The following is a 23522-nucleotide window of genomic DNA, read 5'->3' as shown; positions in this document are numbered from 1 at the left end:
TCAGTAGGTGCTTTCTGATTTAATATTGTTAATTAATTTTTTAATATTTGATGTGGTAAAGCTTATTGATTAGAGGATTAACATTTTAAACATTGCAAACAGGAACAAGACATTGCATCACTTGGTCATAAGACGTCAGTAGAAATACCCATTAGAGAGTAAAATCTAGAGTGATTTAGAAAATGATTTTTAGAAAAAAAAAGATTTATTTATGCATACAAGAACTGGGGTGCAGTCCAGAGGTGCAGGAGGTGAGAGGATTCAACGGAGACAGTGAGGAGCAAAACAGGTGGATCTACTGAAATACACTGCTGAGAGGAGCAGTGGGCAGGTCAGGACAAGTCTACTGTGCCATGTGGGTCACCTCCATGGCCAGGGATAGAACTCATGCTGCAGTGGCTGTGGGTAACTATATAGTGCTATGCTTTAACTAAACCCTTGTGCCATCAGGGAGGCCCCTGATTTTTGGAAAATTTCTTGAAAAAAACATCTAATAGAGAAATACACTAATCTCTTGTGGGCAGATGCTGATTTGAAAGAGCAAAGCCCTTAAATTTTTTCTTTGAAGTTTTTAAATAACTTTGATTGTTTAAAAGATAAATTTATTTATGCATACAAATACTGGGGTACAGGCCAGAGGCACAGGGGGTGAGAGGATTCTCCAGAGACAGAGTGGGGAACAGAACAGGCAGATATGAAATCCACTGCTGAGGGGAGCAGCGCGGAGACAGGAGAGGTCTGCTGCGCCCTGTGGGTCAGCTCCTTGGCGGGGGTTCAAAGTTCTGCTGTGGATAGCTCCACAGTGCTGCACTTAAACCCATTGTGCCACCAGGGAGGGCCCAATTTTGATGTTTTTATTCACAATTTATATTTTCAAAATAACTTTCATTTCTGGAATTCTGCACATTTTAAAAGATTTTACTAGCTAAATAGTAATAATCATATATTTATTGGTTACTAATGCTGTCCCGAGGTGGTAACATAGATGCTTTATTATAATACCTTTCATTCCTAACAGTGGCTCTGAAGACAGGTACTGTTATTCCCACTACCAGTGAGGTAAATATAAGTGTTGAAACCTGTAATTAACAATATGTTGCATGTCAGTAAGGTCTCAGCTAGGGAAAAAGTTCAGAGAGGTTGTTTCTTGTCCTTGCTAAGTGTCTTATAGGTGACTGAAGCCATTTCAACCCATATCTTTAAAGTCCAGTTCTCTCAGCTCCATGAATTTGCCTTGGAGTACACAGTAGGTAGACTGCCTCCTTGGGTACTTCACACATACCCTGAAATCCTTTCTGAAATCCTTTCTGAGTGAGAGAAGTAGAATCATCAGCTGTGTGTCTCTCAGTCTGGTCCTAGTCACTAAGTTGCCTGTGTTTTCAGATGAAGTCTCCACCTCTGTTAAAGTTAATGGGAACTTTGGAGAAATTGAGGCAGGAAAAGGAAGTTGCTCCTCTGCTTTCCAATTTGAGCTTTGATTGCCCCTAAAAAGAAGAGAGTTAACTGCATATCGAGATGTCTCTTGCAAGGACCAGGTTTAGCAGTGCATTTACACTATTTTGATGGGAATATTTCTAACCTCTTCATATGTTATAATGCAAATCTGCTCTGTACCTACTATGTTATGAGTACAGTTTAAATATTCCAGTTAAAGTTCAGTCCATTACGTTGTTATCCTGATGATCTTGAAGTCTCTTGAAGTGTAACCAAAGCTGTCTTCTACAAAGTACTCATACCCTCTGACTTTTTTTTTTTAATTTATACATACAAGAACTGAGGTACAGGCCACAGGTGCAGGGGATGAGAGGATTCACCAGAGACAGTGGGGAGCAGCAGGCAGATGTACTGAAATACACTGCTGAGGGGGGCAGCAGGTGAGACAGGAGAGGTCTGCTGTGCCATGTGGGTCAGCTCCCTGGCTGGGGTCATATCGCAGTGGCTGGTGATAGCTTGATAGTGTTGAGACTTTTGACTCCTGCACCGTCAGGGAGGCTCCACACCCTCTGAATTTTGAGGTCCTCAGTGTATTGTGTTTTTAGATATCCTTCCTCATTACTGTACTGATTTCTCTTTCCCTACCACTACTCCTAAATTCTTTTATCCTAAGTTATTGTGGGCTGAGAAATCAAAATAATAGAAGTTGCTCAAATAAATTAAGAGTAACTTGATTTTGAATGAGATTTTGAGGGGTTCTTTTGTGAGCAAATATTAAGCTTTAGTGCACAAGCTTGATGTGTTATCTATGTTAGCTGTCAGTGGACCGATGAAATTGTCAGATAAGTGCCATCAGGTCTAACTTAGTGTTTTTGTACTTTTTTTAAACAGAGAAGAAGATACAGAGAATGAAAATGAAAAGAAAATTTGGTACTACAGCACAAAGGTTCAACTTGCAGAATTAATTGACTGTCTAGACAAAGATTACTGGGAAGCAGAACTTTGCAAAATTCTCGAAGAAATGCGTGAAGAAATCCATAGACACATGGACATAACTGAAGACCTGACCAATAAGGCCCGGGGCAGCAACAAGTCCTTTCTGGCGGCAGCTAACGGTGAGAGTGAAATTTTTCCATTTGGTCTATGTTAAATTTCAGATAAATTTTCAACATAAAAATTGAAAAATTTGAAGTTTTGAAGTATGTATATTTATTTTAATGTTATTTCAACCCAACATAAATTAGGAATGCTGTGCGTTTTAGTGTCATGGCGATCACTTGTTTACTTCATTCAAAAATCTTATCACACCAGCTGGGGAATCCCTCCCTCCCCCACTTTTTAAATTGAGGTAACATTGTTTTACAATACTGTATGTTTTAGGAGTTACAGGTGGACCCCTTTTCAGATATGTTACCACACCAAGCCCCTCACCACAGTTGATTTGAATCCTGCTTTTTACTGTGAGAAGTAATGTTCTTTAAAAGATTACTGTTTCATTTTTCAAAACAAAATCTTTCATTTTAGAATTACAGAGAAGGTGCCAACATTGGACAGGAAGTCCATATTCCCCATATCAGAGTTCCCCCATTTTTACCACCTCACATCAGTGTGGGATAGTTGTCGTCGCTAATGAGCCGGTGCTGCTGCGTTGGCATTAACCTGGATTTCCATAGTTTTGTATTTCATGTTGCTTCTGTGTCATGTTCCTGACCAGGACAGCAGATTCTTACGTCTCTTTAGGTTCCTCCGGATGGTCACAGTTCCTTAGATATTACTTTTGATGACCTTAATCATTTTGAAGAGCAGTAGTCAGGTGTGTAGCCAGCGCCCTCCCTGTGAGTGGGCGGCCTGCCCATGTCAGCACGGGCTCGCAGACCTGGTCGAGAGCACCACAGGGCGAAGACTGTTCTCATCATCCTGCTCCAGCACCTGCTGCCAACATGGCTCAGCGCTGACGTTCTCCTTGATGAGGCTGAGCCCGTGTTTGTCAGGCTTTTCCCCTGTAAAAGGACGCCTCCCACACTTACTGTGTTTTTGGAAGAAAGTCACTATGCTCAGCCCACATGTGGTGGGTAAGGAGTCATCCTCCACTTTCCTTGGGGGTCGAGGGGCTGTTGTCTACAGAAGTCTAGATAGTTTATCTAGTCTCCATTTATTCAGTCTTTTATATCGGAATAGCATTAAGGATATTTACTTTATACTTTGGGTGATAATTCAGTACTACCCTACTAATTTTATTGCTCAACTTTTTGCTTTTTAAAAGATAATAACTGTACAGTTTTTAGAGTTTAAAATAGTGGAAAGTGAATCTCCTTCATAAACCTTAGTTTCATCTTCCTTTTTTTAGAGACAACCATTATTGCACTCAAAAACAGCTATGTACTCTGTGCAATTTTATTAACTGTCATGTTTCCTAATAGTACTGTATAATCTTAACTTAGAAAAGTAATTGGTTACGGTTCTGAAATTATACTTAACTGCGTGGTTGTGCTCTTCCACATACATTTTCTACTACAAATATAATTACTTTTCCCCATTCTCTGCTTAAAAACAGAATGCTTATATTGAATAAATATATTTGGTTCAGTTATAGTCAAGCTTGTTCTCATCATCATGTTCTGCATCAATATTCTCTTTAAATCACACATGTTTTGGGAGAATGAGAGTTGTACTGTGATATAAATGCTGTTAAATAACAATAGAATTTGTTCAGAAACAGGCCGATTATACTTATATCTGATATTTGGAAGTATTTTCTTATTAGATCTGTTTAGAAAAATTAGGGATTTCTTTCATTAGATAATTTCACTTGGAATTCTTTGGGGAGAGCAATAATGGCAGTAATATTGTTCCCTTGTCTTCCCTCCCTCGCATACTATAGATTAATAATAGGGAATTTTATTAATTTGTCTCATTACGTACGTACCCTTTTAATTTCCTTTTTTGAATATTAGCATTAAAACAGACAAATCCCTTTTACCTCTCTCTTACATCCTTAGCTATCAGTTTAGTAATAACTTTGTCCAGTCTCCTAAAAAGCAGTACGAACTATATTTGTATCAAGTATGCTTAATTAGATTTTTCTCTAGAGTGATCTTATCTGTGTACAATACTATGCAAATAGTGCCAGCTAATTCAATAAAGAATAAAACCAAAATAAAAATGGAGAAATCAGAATAATTGGCAGTCTGATTTGGGAAAATGTGAAAAACGGAAAATGTCCAATATGGAGGGATTGTTTAATTCTGTTATAGATTATCATATGATTGAGCACTGTAAATTGACGAAATATATAAGATACTATGCACAAACATTTCTTGCTCATTGAGGTACTTAAAGTCTCTTCCTTTACTAACCATTTGTGTAAATAGACCTGCTTTTCCAAAGCACACAGCATGTTATCTATAGTTAATGCTGCATTGCACATTTGAAAGTTTCTGTGAGAGGATATCTTAAAAGTTCCGATCACAAAAAAAAAAATTTTGTAATTATGTATGGCGATAGACATTCACTAGACTTTTTATGGTGTTCATTGGGCAGTACAAACAAATATCAAATCATTGTGCTGTCATGTCAAATCATACCTGTAACTGATGGAATGTTTGTATAAAGTTTACCTCTAACCATACAAAGAAAAATCTTCCATTAGCACAGTAGGGTTATTATTTTTTAAAAAATATTTATTTATACTTGGCCCTCCCTGGTGGCGCAGCGGGTTAAAGCACAGCACTGAGAAGCTAAAGCCACTTCCGCATGAGTTCGATTCCTGCCTGCCCCGGAGGAGACCACATGGCGTGGCAGACCTCTCCTGACCCGCCCACTGCTCCCCTCAGCAGTGTACTTCTTCCATTGCCTCTTCTGCTCCCCGCTCTGTCTCTGGTGAAGCCTCTCGCCGCCCCTGCACCTCTGGCTTGTACCCCAGTTCTGTATGCATAAATAAATACATCTTTAAAAAATTAAAAAATATATTTATTTATACTTACAGAACTGGGGTACAGGCCAGAGGTGTGGTAGGTGAGAGGATTCACCAGAGACAGTGGGAAGCAGAACAGATCTACTGAACTACACTGCTGAGGGGAGCAGTGGGCGGGTCGGGAGAGGTCTGCTGTGCCCTGTGGATCAGCTGGGCATTGAACTCGTGCTTTGTGGCTTCTGAGAGCTACAGGGTGCAGTGCTTTAACCCAATGCGCTACCAGGGAGAGCCCAGCACAGTAGGATTATCTAGTTGGTTTCTGTATTTTTCAAATTTCCTGCAATAATCACATTATTTTTCATTTTAACTAAACATATAATATATATTTTTAAATGGTTAAACTTTTGTAGTAATCAAGACAAGAGGAGAGTTTTATGTGTTAGACCACATGTATTAAAAAGTGAGGTGGCCAAAATTGTGTATTGTGAGATTGCTTTGCAATCTGCAGTTTCCCTCTTAAAAACAATGTGTAATTTATTTATTTATTTTTGGAGTTCATTTAAATAAGGTAAATGATTACCTTTGATATAATGGTGAAACTTCTACAAAATATGTCATTCTTTTCTTTTCCTGTTTTGTTTTGCTAAGGTGCAACCAACTTGGTACTAGAGGAGGAGGGACTTGTAAGAATTGAAAATTGATGAGGAAGAAGAAGGGAAATGAACTCTTCTCAGTGCCTACTGAGGCATTGTTCAGTTGTTCCACTAGATATTTCACTAGTCCCCTCAGCAACTTCGTAAGGCAGTGAATTAAGTGTTCAGATAGAAAAATCCCCATTAAAACACTTTTACTTGCTCTCTCTTATTGGTGAATTTTTTTCTCATAGCAATTCTGAAACTGCTTTAATATGTACACTAGGATTGAACAAATAAATAGATTTATTATAGATAAGGAGAACAAATTTATCGTTGGAGAAAACTACAGAATAAGCAAGCGGTGCTGTTAGCCCCTCTCATACGCACCCTGTACCCCTGCTCGCCGCTCACACACATGCAGACAGGTTCCAGGTGTGTGTGTGAGGGGTAGTATCCACACAGGCCTCTTTTAAGTTGTGTTGGCTGAATGTGGAAGCAGAGACCAGACAACCCAGCAGTAACAAGTATGCCTACTGCCCGGATCAGGGCTTCTTTACCATTCTCCAGTACAAGAAGAACTAACGCTTTTTAGAGGGATGCTGGATTTTAGGGCTGGGGCAGAGAGATACACAGTGAACCTGGAACATCTTGTGATGCTGGAAAGTGGAAGCATGAATGAATGGGTTCGTGAACAAATGAGTGAATGAATGAGGTGTGTCTAAAGGACACAGGACTCACCTGGAAAAGTAGCCATTGATAAAGCTGAAATAATTTAAACAACAAAATAAAAAATGTGCTGATACTACCCTGTGGTGCACACCATGGCCAAGGTAGTATTCTGCCCAGGCTGAGAGGGAATTCAAGTTCTTAGGGAATTGCTGACTTGGAGAATAGTTTATGAGACTTCTGAGAGAAGTGTTTTCAGATGAGGTCTCTGTTTTCTCATTTTACAGTTGAGGACTGAAGATCAAATAGCTTGCCTTGGGTCACACAGCACATACAGGTCAGATCTGCACTAGACCACGCTCAGCTTCTTACCGCTTGCCATGCAGCCCATGTGGCAGAGGATGTGACAGTATTCTATGACAAGAGTCAATTTCAAAAGATAGACAGATTTTTATTAAAAAAAAAAAAGAAAAAGAAAAAAGCAGCGCCGATAATTAGCATGTGTTTTCTTGAAGTGAAGATAACTAAATTGGTTTAGTTCTCTAAACACCCAGATTCTATTGCTAGTCCTAATCCTCATTCCATAGTTCTGATGCTTTTTACATGCTCAACTTTAATAACTTGTACTGAGACACTTAAGTGGCATTAATAATACTCTTGTATTTGGTCTATGTAGCAACACCTTTTTTTCTCATTTTTATCATAGAAGAAATTTTGGAATCCATAAGAGCCAAAAAGGGAGACATTGATATTGTTAAAAGCGCAGAAGAAACAGAAAAGGACAAGAATGAGACTGAAGATAACAACTCCAAAGATGCTGAAAAAACTGGAGAAGAGCTTGAAGACCCATCCCTGGAAAAAGACAGTGATGACAAAATACCAGATGATGATCCCGAACAAGAAAAATCTGAGGGTAAACAAATTACTTGGTTAAAAAGAAATATTTCATCAGCATTGTTTATGAAATCTCCACTTTTACTTGGCAAAATGAAAATTTTTTTATGAACAACTACTTGTAATTTATGTTTCTAGAGAGGTTAGGATCCACTTCCCCCTTGTAACTTGCATTATCATTGTAATGAGTTTGGTATTCTTGGTGAATAATCAGTTTTTATACCAGATAATACACCTTTTATGTGATTGAAATGTTTATTTTTCATATGAATTACTTAAACATTCTTAACGAATCCTCTAGATTATTACAAAAATATCCCAGCATCTAATTGCTTCAAATTGGCCAGCAGGGTTTTGTTTTTTGTTGGTTTTTTTGGTGATCATTTTCAGTAGTTGTTTGAATGTGGCCATTTGTCCTAAAGCAATTTTAAAGGAATCTTTAAAGTTTTGTTGTGCATTTTACTGTAGAGCCAACAGAAGTTGGGGATAAAGGTAACTCTGTGTCAGCAAATCTTGGCGACAACACAACAAATGCTGCTTCAGAAGAGACTAGTCCCTCAGAAGGGTGGAGTCCTGTGGGGTGTCTCTCAGAGACCCATGATAGCAGCAACATGGCAGAGAAGAAGGTGGCATCTGAGCTCCCCCAGGATGTGCCAGGTACAGAGGGCAGTGTCTCAGTGCCTCTGTAAGGGGGCTTCCCTTTCGTAGTACAAGCTGAATGTCACCGAGAGTTTACAGTCTGTGTTCATTCATGCTGCTTGCTTACATCCGTACCATCCCTGATCGCTAAATTGTCACCTAACATTTGGAATTTGACAAATGTTCTTGCAGTTAGTGCTTGAAACTCATAATCTTCATGCTTTTTCAAGTTCATTTAACTGTTTTTGTCTAGTAGACTTAAATGTGTATTTTATCACCAGACCGTAGTGGTGGATTTTTTGGTTTTAATTACTCAAACACTAATGGCAATGTCGATTGATTTGACCATGTCAATTTTGTATGTACTAACAAATTAATTTTATGATTGCATGTGCTCATATAGTTAATTTTTTTAACATTTCAAGCCATAATGTTATGATAGAAAACCATTGTCATAAAACATTTTTTTGCAAGGTATATTTTGACATAAAAATGTAAGTTAACCAGTACTTCATAATTTAAGCTCTTTAAAATTAAAATCATAATTGAAGTAAGTTGTGTCACACTTAGAATGTCATTTTGTCTAAGAATGTCCTCTTTATTTTATAAAAATGAACTTTTGTTATAGGGGCTATATGTATTTTTCAAAAAGCAAATTAGAAAACATAGATGAGCAAAGCAAGAAAATAAACACTGGGACTCCCACCAAAAAATAGGAATTTAATTATGGTGAAGGTCTTGATAAAAGTCCTTAAGGATTTTTTCTGTGTGTTACAAGAAGAGCTTGCATTTTCAGACTTTCAGTACTGTCATTGCTACATTTTTTACCAGGATGTGATTATGGTGTGTTGGGAAGAAGACAATTCAGTAGCTGGGAGACTTGATACTAGATCTGCGTCTGTCATTACATTAATGCTATTTCATCTTTCAAGGCTGATGTTCCGGTTTTGTAGCCAACGCTTCTGGTGGGGATTTTGATAACCAGCAGTTCTGGTGGGGACTGCTTTCAGTTCAGTGTTTGGTCAGCAGTGAGCTGTTGCTGAGAACTAACACTGGACTCCCCACAGGGATGTGTGTGGGGTATGCGTGTCATGCTGCTGAGGGCAAGGAAAGTCTGGGAACTCCGCTGCCTGGAGAAGTGAATGAACATTGCTTTAGCCTGAGAAAGTGCAGGTTTGGCACCAGGAAGAATTTTGAAGTGGAAATAATGAAATTGTCCTCAGATATTTGAAGGGCTGAGAATAATGAGGGGGTGAGGTGGTTAGACTTGATCTTTGAAATGTAGTGTATGAAATCAAATACATAGAAATAATAACAAAGAATATTTTGACTAACTAAGATTAGGGCTGTTTAGAAAATAGAATAAATTCCATTTTACTAGATGCATTCAATAATGAGAGTTCTTCATTGAATAGACTGGAGAAACTAAAAATTATTTAACTGAATTCTATAATTCTAAAAGTAAATCTTTAGGTCACATCCAGTTAAAATATTGTTTAGTCTGACTTTAACAAATTCATGATCAAAAGTTTGAATGTGCAGTATTAACCCCCAAATCATGAGTCTTGATTACATTCTCAATAAATACTTCCAAAAATATTCTTTGAATTTTTAGATTGGTTGATACTTGACATAAATGAACTTCAGTCTTACAAGTGGGTTTATACACTGGTTGCTGGTTGGTTTTTTAAGCTAACCACAGATAATAACTCTGCTTTGGTTTTAGTAGATATAACTTTTCACTATTACCAGTTTATTAATTTCCTTGAGGTACTGTTCTTTTGTTAGTAGAGTAGCTTAGGGAGAAATAACTGTTATAGTATCTAGCATATTTTTTTAAAGAATGTCATGAAACAACATAGAAAGCACTTAAGATATGAAACAATATAGAAAGCACTTATTATCTGCTCAAAAATGTTGATTATTGTTACTGCTGTATACAATCAACTCTTTGAAAGAATGAGACAGTCTAGCAAAAAAAGGATAATGTGAGTTGAAGTATATACATCTACTGATTCAACAGTAGTTAACATAATTCCTGCAAATGAAAACCTTTGTATTCAAACATTGCAGCTTAAATGGTATTTTCATGTGTATCTCATAAAAAATTTATTTGGATGAGATCCTGAACAAGTATTTTAAGGAAGCAAATAGCTATAGTCAGTAGGTGCCATCAGAATAAATTAAGGGTCTTTAGGAAGATGAGCCATGCAGTAAAGGAAGATGAAGTCCATGCAGTAAATCCAAAACCTGACTATTAAGTAAATCATAGTTCTTTTCTTGATCAGACTTCTAAAGTTAACAAAACCTGAGCATCTTCTGCTTGTTCCCAAAACACTGTGAAAAGCATTTCTAAACACAGCATTTCTGCTGTGTTAAACCATTTATCATCCCAGTTTTTAAAAAAATATATATATTTAAAAATAATGTAACAGTTTATTTTTACATCATTTTGTGCATTTTTTCATCTCAGTTGCAATCCCCGTGGGCTTCCCATCACCAGATCACCCGTGTACCATCACCATAGTCCAGTGCATTTTCTTCCCCCCACTGCACCCCCATAAAATGTCTCTAGTATATAGCTGTTCATCATTATTATTTTCATGCCTGGTCCATTATATTCCTACTATGAGAGAAACCATCCGGTATTTTTCCTTTTCTTTCTGGCTTATCTCACTAAGCATGATCTTCTCCAGCTCCATCCATGCTGCTGCAAAAGACGTGTGTTTCTTTTTTTTGGTTGCTGTGTAATTTTCTTTTGTGTATATGTACCACATCTTTTTAATCCAGTCATCCACTTTTGGGCATTTGGGCTGTTTCCATGTCTTTCCAGTTGTGAATAAAGCAGCAATAAACATGCGGGTGCAGGTGTCTTTCTGAATCAGTGTTTTGTGTATTTTGAGTAGATACCTAGGAGTGGGATTGCTGGGTCGTAGGGAAGCTCCATGTTTAGCAGTTTGAGAAACCTCCAAACAGTTTTCCATAGGGGTTGTACTCGTTTACAGTTCTACCAGCAGTACAGGAGAGTTCCTTTTTCTCCACATCCTCGCCAACATTTGTTGTTGCTAGTTTTTTAAGATGTGCCATTCTCACTGAGGTGAGGTGGTATCTCATTGTGGTTTTAATTTGCATCTCCCTTATTACAAGTGATGTTGGACATTTTTTCATATGCTTGTTGGCGATCTGCATTTCCTCTTTGGAGAAGTGTCTTTAGCTCTTCTGCCCATTTTTTGATGGAGTTTATTTTCATTGAGTTTATCAGTTCCATGTATATCTTTGTGATCAATCCCTTATGGCTAGTTTTGTGTGAGAAAATTTTTTCCCTTTTTTTAAACGATTTATTTATTTATGCTTATAAGAACCTGGGGTATAGGCTAGAGGTGCAGAGGGTGAGAGTATTCACCAGAGACAGAGTGGGGAGCAGAACAGGAGTATTGACTGAAATACACTGCTGAGGGGAACAAGCAGCAGGTGAGACAGGAGAGGTCTGCTGCACCATGTGGGTCAGCTCCCCAGCTGGTTGGGAATTAAACTCACACTACAGTGGCTGGCAGTAGCTTGAATGCACTGTCTTTAACCCCTGTGCCAATAGGGAGGCCCTGTCACCCCAATTTTTTAGAGAAATACAGTATTATATAAAATGATTAAAGATTTTAATATACCCTGACTTAGTAATTCAATGATTCCAGAATATTCTTGTGGGGATCTGTCCACTTACCGCTACTCTCACAATAGAGAAAAGCGTGTGTCTCTGCTTCCTTCTGTTTCTGGCTCTCCTGGGGCAGATTTTTATTCAGCAGGTATTTATGCAGAGTCTGAAGTGTACATGGTATTTTGTGGTACCCCTGCCAGTTTCTGTTGCTGTTGTTGACTACCCTGTGAGCAAGAGATGAGATGTAGTGTTAGAAGGACTAGGGTGGGGAATTTTCTAGGTAGATTTAAAAAAAAAAAAAAATCAGCATGATAGAAGACAGCATACCTGATTTTCCTTTCTAAAACTTCAGAATCTGTTGACATGCATAATTTAGTGACTAAAGCTTATCAAGAAAAGATAAGATACTGGTGGGAAAACATTTGGTATGGAGAGATAAGTAGTGTGACAGTGATAAAATGCACATGTGTAAGTAGACATCCTGATGAGTATTTACAAAGTGAACACACCTTTGTAACCCCATCATGCCCCTCCTAGCCACCACCGCTCCCACCCCACAAAAGTAAGAATTATTCTGACTTCTGTTACCACCAATTCATTTTACCTGTAAAAGAAAATGAAACCATAAACATTTGTCCTTTGTGATGCGTGATTTTTTTTCACCTCCCAGTGTGGGAAGGAGAGCCATCAGTTGTTGCTTATAGCATTCGAGTTCATTGTCTTATTGCAGTGTGGTGGTCCACTATATAGTGTATGGTGATTACTTTGTGAACTTGCTATGGTGATGCGCATTTGAATGGTTTCCAGAGTGGGGCCATTATGAGTAATGCCATTATAAATATCCTTGTTTGTTCTAATTGTGCATAGATACATTTCTGGGATTTTGAAAGTCTAGTTATAGATTTCCTGGATTATTCAATTTGTGTATGCTCATCTTCCATTGATACTGCCAAGCATTTTTCCAGAGTGGTTGTGCAAGTTTCTGTTACACCAGGAGCATGTGAAAATTCTAGCTCTTCAGCATCTCTGCCAGCACTTGCTGTCATCATTATCATTCTCTCCTCTTGTTTCTCTTTATTTTAGCCATTCTGGTAGGCATGTAGGGGTATCTCATTGTGATTTGAACTTGCAATTTCCTGGTGAGTATGGATGTTGAGCAACTTTTTGTGTGTGTGTATGTGTATGCATTTTTGTATATGTATAGGTCATTAGGCCATTTTTTGTGAGACATGCTTCTCAGTTCCTTTGTTCATTTTCTATAATCTTTTTAGTTGTGGCTGTCTCATGGTAGGAGTTTAAATCCAGTCCCTCTACTCCATCTTGACTGGAAGTAGAAGTTCCCTATGTTCACACCCCACCCCCCCACCCCTCCGTGGTAACCTAGTCTTATATTCCTGGAATAAATACTATGTGGTTGTGATCTAATCTACTTCACCTCAGTGTATTATTGCATCCAGTTTATTAGTGTTTTGTTTAGGAGTTTTGCTTCCACTTTCATAAATAGGATCGATTTGTCAGTTTTCCATGTCTGATGATGTATACATTAACTTTTGACATCAGTGATTATATATAAGATGAGTTGGGACAAGTTTCCACTTTTCCTTTTGTCTGCAAGAGTTTCTGTGGGTTGATGTCTTTTTATTCCGTAAATGTTTGCTGAAATCATCTGGTCCTAGAGCTTTTATTATGGAAGTTTTTTTTTTTTAAATTAAATTTTTAAAAGATTTATTTATTCATCTATATGGAACTGGAGTACATACAGGCCAGATGTGGGGAGGAAGTGAGAGGGTTCACCAGAGACAGAGTGGGGAGCAGAACAGGCAGATTGATGAATTACGCTGCAGAGGGGAGCAGTGGGTGAGACAGGAGAGGTCTGCTGTGCCTTGTGGTTCAGCTCCCTGGCCAGGAATAGAACTCATGCTGAAGCAGCTGCAGCTAGTTCTTTCATAGTGCTGCACTTTAATAACTCATTGTATGACCAGGGAAGGCCCTATTTTGAAAGTTTTTAATTGTAGATTTTATTTCTTTAGTAAATGGTGGGCTATTCATATTTTTTGTTGTTGTCTTATGTCAGCATAGATAGGTTACCTTTTTTAAGGAGTCAACCTATGTCATTTGTTTTTTTTAAAGATTTACTTATTTATGCTTACAGAACTGGGGTTACAGGCCAGAGGTGGGGAGGGTGAGAGGATTCACCAGAGACAGAGTGGTGGAGCAGAACAGGCAGATCTACTGAAGTACACTGCTGAGGGGAGCAGCTGGCAGCTTAGGAGAGGTCTGCCGTGGGTCAGTTCCCTGCCGGGGAATCGAACTCATGCTGCAGTGGCTTCCATGAGTTTCATAATGCAGTGCTTTACCCCATTGGGCCACCAGTGAGAGCCCACCTATGTCATTTTAACTGTAAACTTTGGGGCATAATACCCCATTGTAATGTCTGCAGGATCTGTAGTAGTAGTGATGTTCTCTTTATTTATTTTTTTAATCCAGAGATCAGTTATCTGTTCTTTCTTAATTATCTCACAAACTAACAATTTTTAGTAAAAAAAAAAAAAATTAACTGTTGGCACATGGATCAAGACTGTAACAAAACGTCTGACCATAAAGACTTCTGTAACTTTCATTGGGTCACCGCCCCTGGTCTGGCCAGCAAGAGAGCAAAGCTCCATCCTGAATTCACAAATCTACTGCCTGAAAATAAAAATCAGTCTTTTCAGGTAAAAGTTTCAGCAGTTGATATCCATCCTTTGTATCTCTGACAGCGCTCACTAGCAGGGAAAAAAATTAAGTCCAGCATTGCCTTCCTCTAGCGTCGGCATATCTTTTGGTAAATATAACGTAGACTAGAAGCCCCTCCTGTCCAGAACATAGTCTTAATGCCAGTGACTCACTGTTCCTACTTATCTAAGCTAAATTCAGACTTGTGTTTATTTGAAACAGTTCTAACAGAGTAAAATATTTTGGATTGCTTCCTGGGCTTGAATCCTCACTTTTTTTTTTCTTTAAGATTTATTTTATGTATTTATACATACATACATACAAGAGCAGAGGTGGGAGGCAGGGGTGAGAAGATTCACCAGAGACAGGTTGGGGAGCAGAACAGGCAGATGTACTGAAATACACTGCTGAGGGGAGCAGCAGGGAGACAGGAGAGGTCTGCAGTGCCATGTGGGTCACTCCCTGGCTGGGGATCATACTCTTGCTGCAGTGACTGCAGAAAGCTTCATAGTGCTGAGACTTAACCCCTTGCACCACCAAGGAGGGCCACTCACATCGATTACCTAAAAAACTCTGTCTAACTATCACCATCAAAACAGTGACTAATGTCTTTTGTTGGTGGCCTGTATTGTATGATATTTATTATTCCCTTTTCTTTCCCCTCCTGCTTCTTTGTTTTAACCAGTGAGGTATACATGACAAACTAAAAGCTGTACATATTTAGTATGTACAACTTGTTTAGTCTGGAGATAGACACCTCTGATATTATTACCATAGTCTGTGCTCTAAGCATACCATCATCTCCAAAAAGTTTCTTTTATACCCTCTATGTTAGTTTTCCCTCTGCTTAAGAAGTTACTTTGGAAATTGTGTTATTTTTTTCCTCTTACATCAAATTTCCTTCAATGTACTGCTATAGCTGCATCCCAGACTTTTGTTACAGTGTCTTTATCATTCAATTTAAAATATCTTCTAATTCTCATTATGACGTGGTCTTGGTTTTTTTCTCTTTAACAACCATTTACTTAAAAGATTTTGCTTAATATCGAAACAGTTGGAGATTTTCTAGTTACCTTTTTGTCATTGGTGTTAACCTACCAATAACCCAGTTTAACCTACCACAGTCAGGGAAAACTCTGTGCATGATTTATATTTTTATGATTTGTTATGATTTGTTGTGGCTTGTTTTACGGTTCAGCATTTGGATAGTTTTGGTAAATGTACATTTGAAAGGAAGTGTGTTTTTAGTTGTTGGGTACATTGTAGAACAATCAGGTCATAGTTTTTAGTTGTATTCAAATCTATATCCATGCTCCTTTTCTTCTCTACATAATGTTTTCTAGTGACTTCTATTTATTGTGGAGTTGCCTCTTAAAATTTTCTTCAGTTTTTTTTTTTAGTTACATAGTGTAAGTCTGTTATTAGATACACATAGTTTTATGCTTTCTTATTTAGGAGACTTTATCATTATGAAATGTCTTTTATCTTTAATGACCCTAAACTATAGTTTCTTTTGGTTAGTGTTTGAATTGTATATAATTTTTTAAATAGAAGAGTTTTTTTTTTAATAATCAGAATTGAAAATCTCTTTAGGAATTTACATTCAGAATCTTTAGAACTATATCTACTTTAGAATTCCTTTAGAAGTGTACTTTTTTAAATTTCAAGTTATATATTGAAATAATGTCAAAGAGCACTATCATCTTCATAAAAATTGGTAGAAAGCATGCAAAGGAAAAATTACAAATTTATGGTCTAAAAATCTATGGATGTGAGAATCCGTTTCATATTGGATATGATCAGTGGTCAGAAAGATTTATGTAGCTAGGCAGATCTACTGAAATCAGCTGTTGAAGGGAGCAGTGGGGAGACAGGAGAGCTGTGCCATGTGGGTCAGCTCTCTGCTGGGGATCAAACTCAGGCTGCATTGACTGCAGAGCCCTTCACAGTGCTGAAATTTAGCTCTTTGAGCCACCAGGGAGGCCCCAGTACCCAGTCAATTTAAATTTTCTCACATAGCAATGTTTGGTAGCTGTTTGTTTTCCGTCACTTTGGTGTATTTGTAGTAACGCCAAATAAGGCCCATATATGATAAGACACTTGACTTTATTTCTCGTGAGTCTCTTCAAAATATGTTTAAATTGAATTAACATATTAACATTGCACCACACATCCACCACAATATTATAAGTTTCAGGTATACATCATTGAAAATCAAAATGTGTGTGCTAATCTAGAACTTGCTTTTTTCTTTCACATGCTATTGAAGCAACCTAGTGTATTTTATGTCCCATGTATGGGATTCTTTTCTTTTACTGCCACTTAATCTGTTCTGAATTGTTGACTTAACTTCATTTTCTCCTGTTTTGGCAAGAAGACCATGCTGGGTACTTCCTGTCATATCACATCAGAAGTCTCATGAAGTCTGCTCGATCTTCCTTGAGGAAAGTTGAGGTTGACTAGTGAGTTCAGGTGGTGATGTGATCAAGTTCCCTCTTACCCTCTCATTCACTGATGATCTGTCCAAAATCTGGGCTCTATTTGGGGCCCTATAACAAGGTGATTTCTAATTCTGTCATTTTTGGGGGTATATTTTTCAATTGTAGTTCTGCAAAGAGTTTTTCCTCATTACAGCTATTTGAGTAATAAGCAGGAATAAATACTTATTTCTTTTAAATTCTCATGAATTATGGACTTGGTGGGAGAGACTCGGCTTTCTTAGTTTTTGTAAATGAAAGCGAAATATGCCCGGAAGTATGTATTTCCCTATCCTTCTTACACGTAGTTAGCAGACTGGAAGTGCCGTGTCACATCTTTTGTACATTAACTTGGGATCCTTTCATATGTGGCTCTGGTGACTTCCTCAGTTCTCGTGATGCGGTATCTGTTTGTGTGTACTGTCCTTATTCACCCCTTGTCCTGTGATGAGCATTTTGCTTGTTCCTTTACTTTTGTCATTGTAAATAACGCTGCAGTAACTAACTCTGTAAGTAAGCAGCTTAGTATTTTTGCCAGTGTATTCTGGGATAGATTTCTGGACAAGGATTTAGGTTAAGAGAAAAGGCATGTGTGCTTTCTCTGGATGTTGTTTTCCTCTTCCATCCACGTAGCACCATTTTGCATTCCCATAGCCCTGGTGGGGATTCCTGCTTTGCCCACTGTCTCTCCAGCTGAGCGTATTATGAGACTTGAGGTGTCTGTTGCCAGTCTGGTGATTCGGAAGTATTTTTATATAGTTTGAATTGTCAGCATATTTCCATAGATTTAAAGCCATTTTCATTTCCTTTGTGACTATTCATATATACTTAACCATTTTTTCCTCTCAGGTCATTGACCTTTTTCTCAGAAAAACAAATCAGGAGTTCATTATACTTTAGAGATAATCTTCCTGCTGTACTGTCAACCACCTTTTAATTTGTGTGATTGTGAGAGAGTTCATATTAGTGGCAAAATGAAATGTCATTTAGTTTTTGAACTAGCATGGAAAGATCCAAACTTTCATTTCAAAAAAATCACTGCAGTGTTCATTTTGGTGTACTTCTATACTTTGAAGAATTATTCTATTAGAAGACTATTAAATCATTCTTCAATTTAATGATCACTTAGGCATTCATTACCTTTTAGTTTATTTGGGGACATAGAATTTAGATGGAAAACCTTAAAGGTAAATAATCCTGTTTAATTCTCTTTCCAATACTGTTTGAAAAGTCAGAATATAAATTTTAGATTTTGAGGTGTTATCTCAACAAAATCATTTCTGCACTATCTGGTGTACCATCAGATTTGTGAAATAGTTATGTCACTATTCTTCAGGTTGGGATATCTGAAAGATGTCTGCTTTGCACTGTAGACTAACATAGTAAGAATCTAGGTTATTAGACTGGGAGACTTAAAAAATAACTCCTAGGGTTTTACTTACAATTTTCATACATTGGATTATTCGTACATGTGCAGATTTTTAAAAATCTAGCTTCCAAGTGCAATTCTAAAACAATTATTTGTCTTTTTCTGACAATTATTTTTCATGTGATGTCCAGTTTAAAAATGAGATATTCTATTTTTCTAGAAGACCCTAACAAGACATGTGACAGCAGTAACACTAGTGCTACCACTACCTCCATCCAGCCTAATCTGGAAAACAATAACAGCAGCAGTGAAATAAATTCTTCCCAGAGTGACTCTAAGGCAGCTGATGATCCTGAAAATGGAGAAAGAGAATCCCATACACCTGTCTCTATTCAAGAAGAGATAGGTAAGAATACACTTCCTATTTTAAGGCCAGCTTTTTGATTTTTTTTTAAATTTTTAATTTTTTAATAAAAGTTTGATGGGGTGGGAAAATACAGATTTCCTTTTTCTTTTTAAAAAAACACAAGTAGTACCAGTTGTTTTGTTAAAAAAAATCAATATCAAAGCACAGAGTTGAAAAAACATCTTTTTCATACCCCCTCCCGAAAGGTAACCACCATCAACAGTTTTACATCTTTCTCCATACACTTAAATTAACATATGCATGTTTGCAAGAACTGTTTTGTACTATTTTTACATAAATGGGATCATTCTGCATGTATTGGTCTGTGTCTTGCTTTTTTCATTCAGTAATACATTTAGGGGATCTTTTCATGTTATTTAAATTAAATTCATTTTTTTAACTGCTGCATGATACTCCATAGTATGAATGAATCATGAATCATTTATTTCTCCATTAGAGGACATTTAGGCTATTAACAATTTTTTTCATTACGAAAAATAATGGCACTTCTTAACATCCTCAGGATACATCTTTGTGTACCTATGTGTTTCTGGAAGTGTAGGAATAGTAAATGGATATTTAAAGCAGTGATGACTACTTAGTTATCAAAAGGGGTGTATATCAGTAATTTACATACATACATATTTCTTCACATCTGAAGTCAATAGTATCAATCTCTTTCATTTTTGCCAGTGCTGAAAAGTATTTTATTAAAAATTACGGAGCTCTGCTTGCTGATGTGATTGACTTTCTTTTCATGTTTGTGTTTAAGCTTCCAGTGAATTCCTTACCCAAGTTTTGCTCTTTTTTTCCTATTGAGTTTTCATTTTCGTCCTTGCATTTGCCTTAATGTATTTTAGGAATGATCCAGGTATTGTAACTACTAATATTTGATTTTACATATATGCTTAATAATTATTGTGTTTCAAAAACTGCTATCTTGTACAGGTATCTTTTACATTTTTATGTAGCTAAATATATCAATCTTTTTTTTTAAGGTTTCTCTGGATTTTGTATCTTACTAAGGAAGACCATCCCTACCCCAAGAATATGCATATATTTTGCAGTCATTTCACATAAGACTTCTTCAACTTGACTTTTAGTCCTTTTGCATAAAATTTTGTGTATGGTATAAAGTGGAGATTTGTTTTAATTAATTTAGGAATTGTAAAATTGAAAGTGACCGAAATAACTTAAACTAGCTTCAGTGAAAGAGGAATTTAATGAACTCATGTAATCTGGAAATATAAGCTATTATTAGACATAACTGGAACTCCAGGCATCAAAAACTCTGTCTCCTCTCCTGTTTTTGCTCCTTTTGGATCTATATATGTTTGTGCATTAACTCCTTTTCTCCTAATACAGACAGGCTTTTTCTCCTAATACAGGCAGGGAAGATGTCATCAGCGGTTTGTATTCGTATCTTTTCAAGGTCTGTGACTTAAAGGCAAGGCCCCTACTCCTGCTCCAAAACAAAAATCCTTGAGGAAGGAATTTGAGAGGCTTTTCTTGGACATATTGTTCCCACCCCTGTGGCCAGGGCAGGCAAGGTATTATGATTGATGGCTCCAGCAAAAACATGATTGGAGTGGGGTAGGAATGGTTTTCAATAGGTAGAAAGAAAACTGCAGATATCCACAATTTCACCCTGTGTTAGCTCAGTATAAATGTGTATTTAAATTAAAAAAACATTTCTGCCTAACATGATAATGCAAATTGAATTTAAAAAAACAAAAAAAACTTCTTTTCCAAAATTACACCTGGTAATTGCCTTTATATCTACAACCAAATCTAGGATTTTGGTGTGTTATGTTATTTTAAATTAGGTCTTGGGTATGTCTTTCTTTGATCTCAAATCTATAAGCAAATTATGAATTTAACTACCTGCAAAAGTATTGTCCCAAAAGTGAAAGGTTTTCTTTGTAAATCTTGCTGCTGCTGGTTGTCTGAAGGGTGACTGAGTGACAAGTGAGAAGCTTTTGGGAAGATCTCCTTTCTGAAGGCTGTTTGCCTTGGCAACCTAGTCCTATGGGCTCTTTTCAGGGATGCGATGCTGGGGATTGCTGTAGGTTTGAATAATCACACATCCCAGTTTAGCCGGTCTGTAGCTTTTTTCTGTCAGTAGCATCCCCTTAATAGATTTACCCAGCTATTATCCAATGTCCAGAAATGCAGCCTGAGGGCAAATCCCTGTACTTGCTCAGTTTGTCTATTTAGTGGACCCAATGACCCTAGCCCTCAGACAAACAAAGTCTGTCTGGACTTCCGTCTCCTGATGTGAGCTACAGAGACTGGGGTAAACGCAGCTTTATACTCTGCCCCCAGGCAGGGTCCCTGTTACTCACTGCTTATAGTAGAGGGAATATGGCATTTGCACAGGGGCTATTAGATAAGTTATCACCACGCTCAGCCCTGTTTCCTTTCTCTGCTTCACTAAGGTTTTACCCCATGCTAATTTTCTGCCTCTTTCCCCTTGTTTGCATTCAACTGAGCAAATGGCCTAACAATATTGGGTGATAGTTGTAAGTTAAGAGACTTCTTACCATTCCATTTCTGCTTCTAGGAAGACCAAACAGATCTAAAAAATCTTCTTGTAGGAATTTATAGATACTTGCAAGAAGTAGCCACCTATTTCTGCATTTTAGCATAAAATTGCAGCATGGGTAGACTCATTCTCTAAACTTGTAGAGATATCTCTCGATAGCCTGACTAACTACTTTGTTAACATACACTGAAGGTCATTAAATTTCCATCTTGGCAAGATACCCAATACACCCACTCCATCTTGATTTAGTGAGTGCCATAATTTGGAGTCAAAAATCTTAAAATACTCTGTTGGATTACTTACAGTTTAGTCATTGTAAGTGACAGGAATCTACCAAACCTGCTTAAAAGAAAAGAGAATTTTATTTGCTCTTATAATTGGGAGGTCCAGAGGTTGTAACAGCCTCAGGCATATTTTTGGACCCAAGGAGCCAAGTGAGGTTATCATGGGTCTTCCTGACATTTTTTCATATTTCTCCCTCCTCAGTGATGGGCTTACTGAACATTTTCTCCATGTTATGGGGTAAACTAGCCAATTGCTAATTTATACCCTTTTTGCTCACAGAAAACAAAACCATTTCTCCATCTCCAAAATCTAAAAATTAGAGTAGGATGGGACATTCCCTGTGGCGAGCCAGTGTTGAGCTCCATCTGGCCCAGCCAGGTGATGTCAGCTCACCCCATGAGGGTCAGGTGCTAGATTTGCAGTCCTGGAAGAATCATGTGGTTGAAATGGATTTAAGAGAAAGAGAAAGAGTAGTGATGTTGAATGGATATTTAACAAGCATTTACTGAATTGTCTTTTTTATTTTTCAAAATGGATAGCCAGTGTTCCCAATGCATGTTTTCCTCTATTTAAAACCCCACCTAAGTATATAGTATAGTGAATTTCCTGTTTGGTCTTTCATTTGCCAGTGTCACACTATCTTAAATTGAAAGGGAAAAAAAAAAAATGAGATGTGCAACTGTTTGACCAGTGGGAATTGGATAGTGCTGGGATAGTTGGGAATGTATAGTGTCGAGCCAAAGCCAGTCGTGGGAAATCAGAAATTGCTCCTAGGTAGTTAAATCTGTCACTTTAAAATTGTCACTGGAAATATGTGTGACCTTTATTACATTAAAAAGTGCTAATTTAGTTGAATTTTTACGTGTGTAATTGCATACACAGATATCTACATTCCTTAGGGGGGAAAATCACTTGGCACAAGCTTCAAGCCATTATTTAAACACAGTTATAGTTGAAACCCTTCTAGAATTAATTATATCCTTCACTTTTTTTGTACAGAAATCCATATAAGGCAACATGCTGTTAGTGTGCATTTTGAATTATGTTTGTCACTTATAAATTTGTAGCAGCCCTTCATGTTTTCTAGTAGATAAACTTTGAAGTAGATAACCTGGCATGATTAAATTTTCTGTAAACAGCAAATGGATCCCTGTGAAGTTCTGACAGGAATTTCTTTTTAAGTTAAATCTTATGAATTAATATACACTTGCTTTGGCAGTTTAAGAACTTTTCTCTGTTTACATTCTAGTTTTAATGTACATCAGATATAAATTTTGGATAAATAAGTTGTTATGTATATGTAACTGTTAGCAATTACTTTTGACCTTTCATTTGATAACAGGTGATTTCAAATTAGAGAAATCTAACGGGGAGATAAGTGAGTCTCCTGGAGCTGGAAGAGGAGCATCTGCTTCAACGCGAATTATCACCAGGTTACGAAATCCAGAAAGCAAACTTAGTCAGCTCAAGAGCCAACAGGTGGCAGCTGCAGCCCATGAAGCAAATAAATTATTTAAGGAAGGCAAAGAGGTGTGTGCTTTCTGTTCCAAACAAAAACGCAGAATTTTGAAATTCTTGTTTTTACCATACATTAAAAATAGGGGTGGAAAGTTTGTAGATCTACGTGTGAAATATATTTTCTTTATTTCCAAGAGTGTAGGTGGGTAACACCACTAAGCAATGAGTATATTGTACTCCCAGATTTCAGTCCGTGCATAGACTTGCTGTCAGTGGGTGGGATACCTTCTTAAAGTACAATTGGTTTCATTGAATGTAATTCTGAAGAGATAGACACGACTTTGACATATGGTGTTGAGGGGGCTATTTGTGAGCTTTACTAGAAAGTTGTAGGTGGCTTAATGCTCAGTGACAGTCATAATCATTTTAGGTGA

At 37.3% G+C, this 23522-nt stretch overlaps 1 protein-coding gene across 1 annotated transcript in view; it reads left to right on the top strand.

Annotated features, from left to right (window-relative positions):
* The window catches only part of BPTF (bromodomain PHD finger transcription factor), a 123935-nt gene that overhangs the window by 39059 nt on the left and 61354 nt on the right, over window positions 1–23522 (top strand). Inside the window, exons 4-8 of the mRNA XM_012732982.1 lie at window positions 2326–2549; window positions 7355–7561; window positions 8011–8199; window positions 18615–18800; window positions 22973–23160. Of these exons, the coding sequence (XP_012588436.1) occupies window positions 2326–2549; window positions 7355–7561; window positions 8011–8199; window positions 18615–18800; window positions 22973–23160 (994 nt within the window). The remainder of the gene's footprint in view (window positions 1–2325; window positions 2550–7354; window positions 7562–8010; window positions 8200–18614; window positions 18801–22972; window positions 23161–23522) is intronic.

Source organism: Condylura cristata, unplaced genomic scaffold (assembly GCF_000260355.1).
Source record: "Condylura cristata isolate star-nosed mole 26May11 unplaced genomic scaffold, ConCri1.0 scaffold00038, whole genome shotgun sequence".
Lineage (NCBI taxonomy): Eukaryota > Metazoa > Chordata > Mammalia > Eulipotyphla > Talpidae > Condylura > Condylura cristata.
This window is presented reverse-complemented; position numbering and strand designations above follow the sequence as displayed.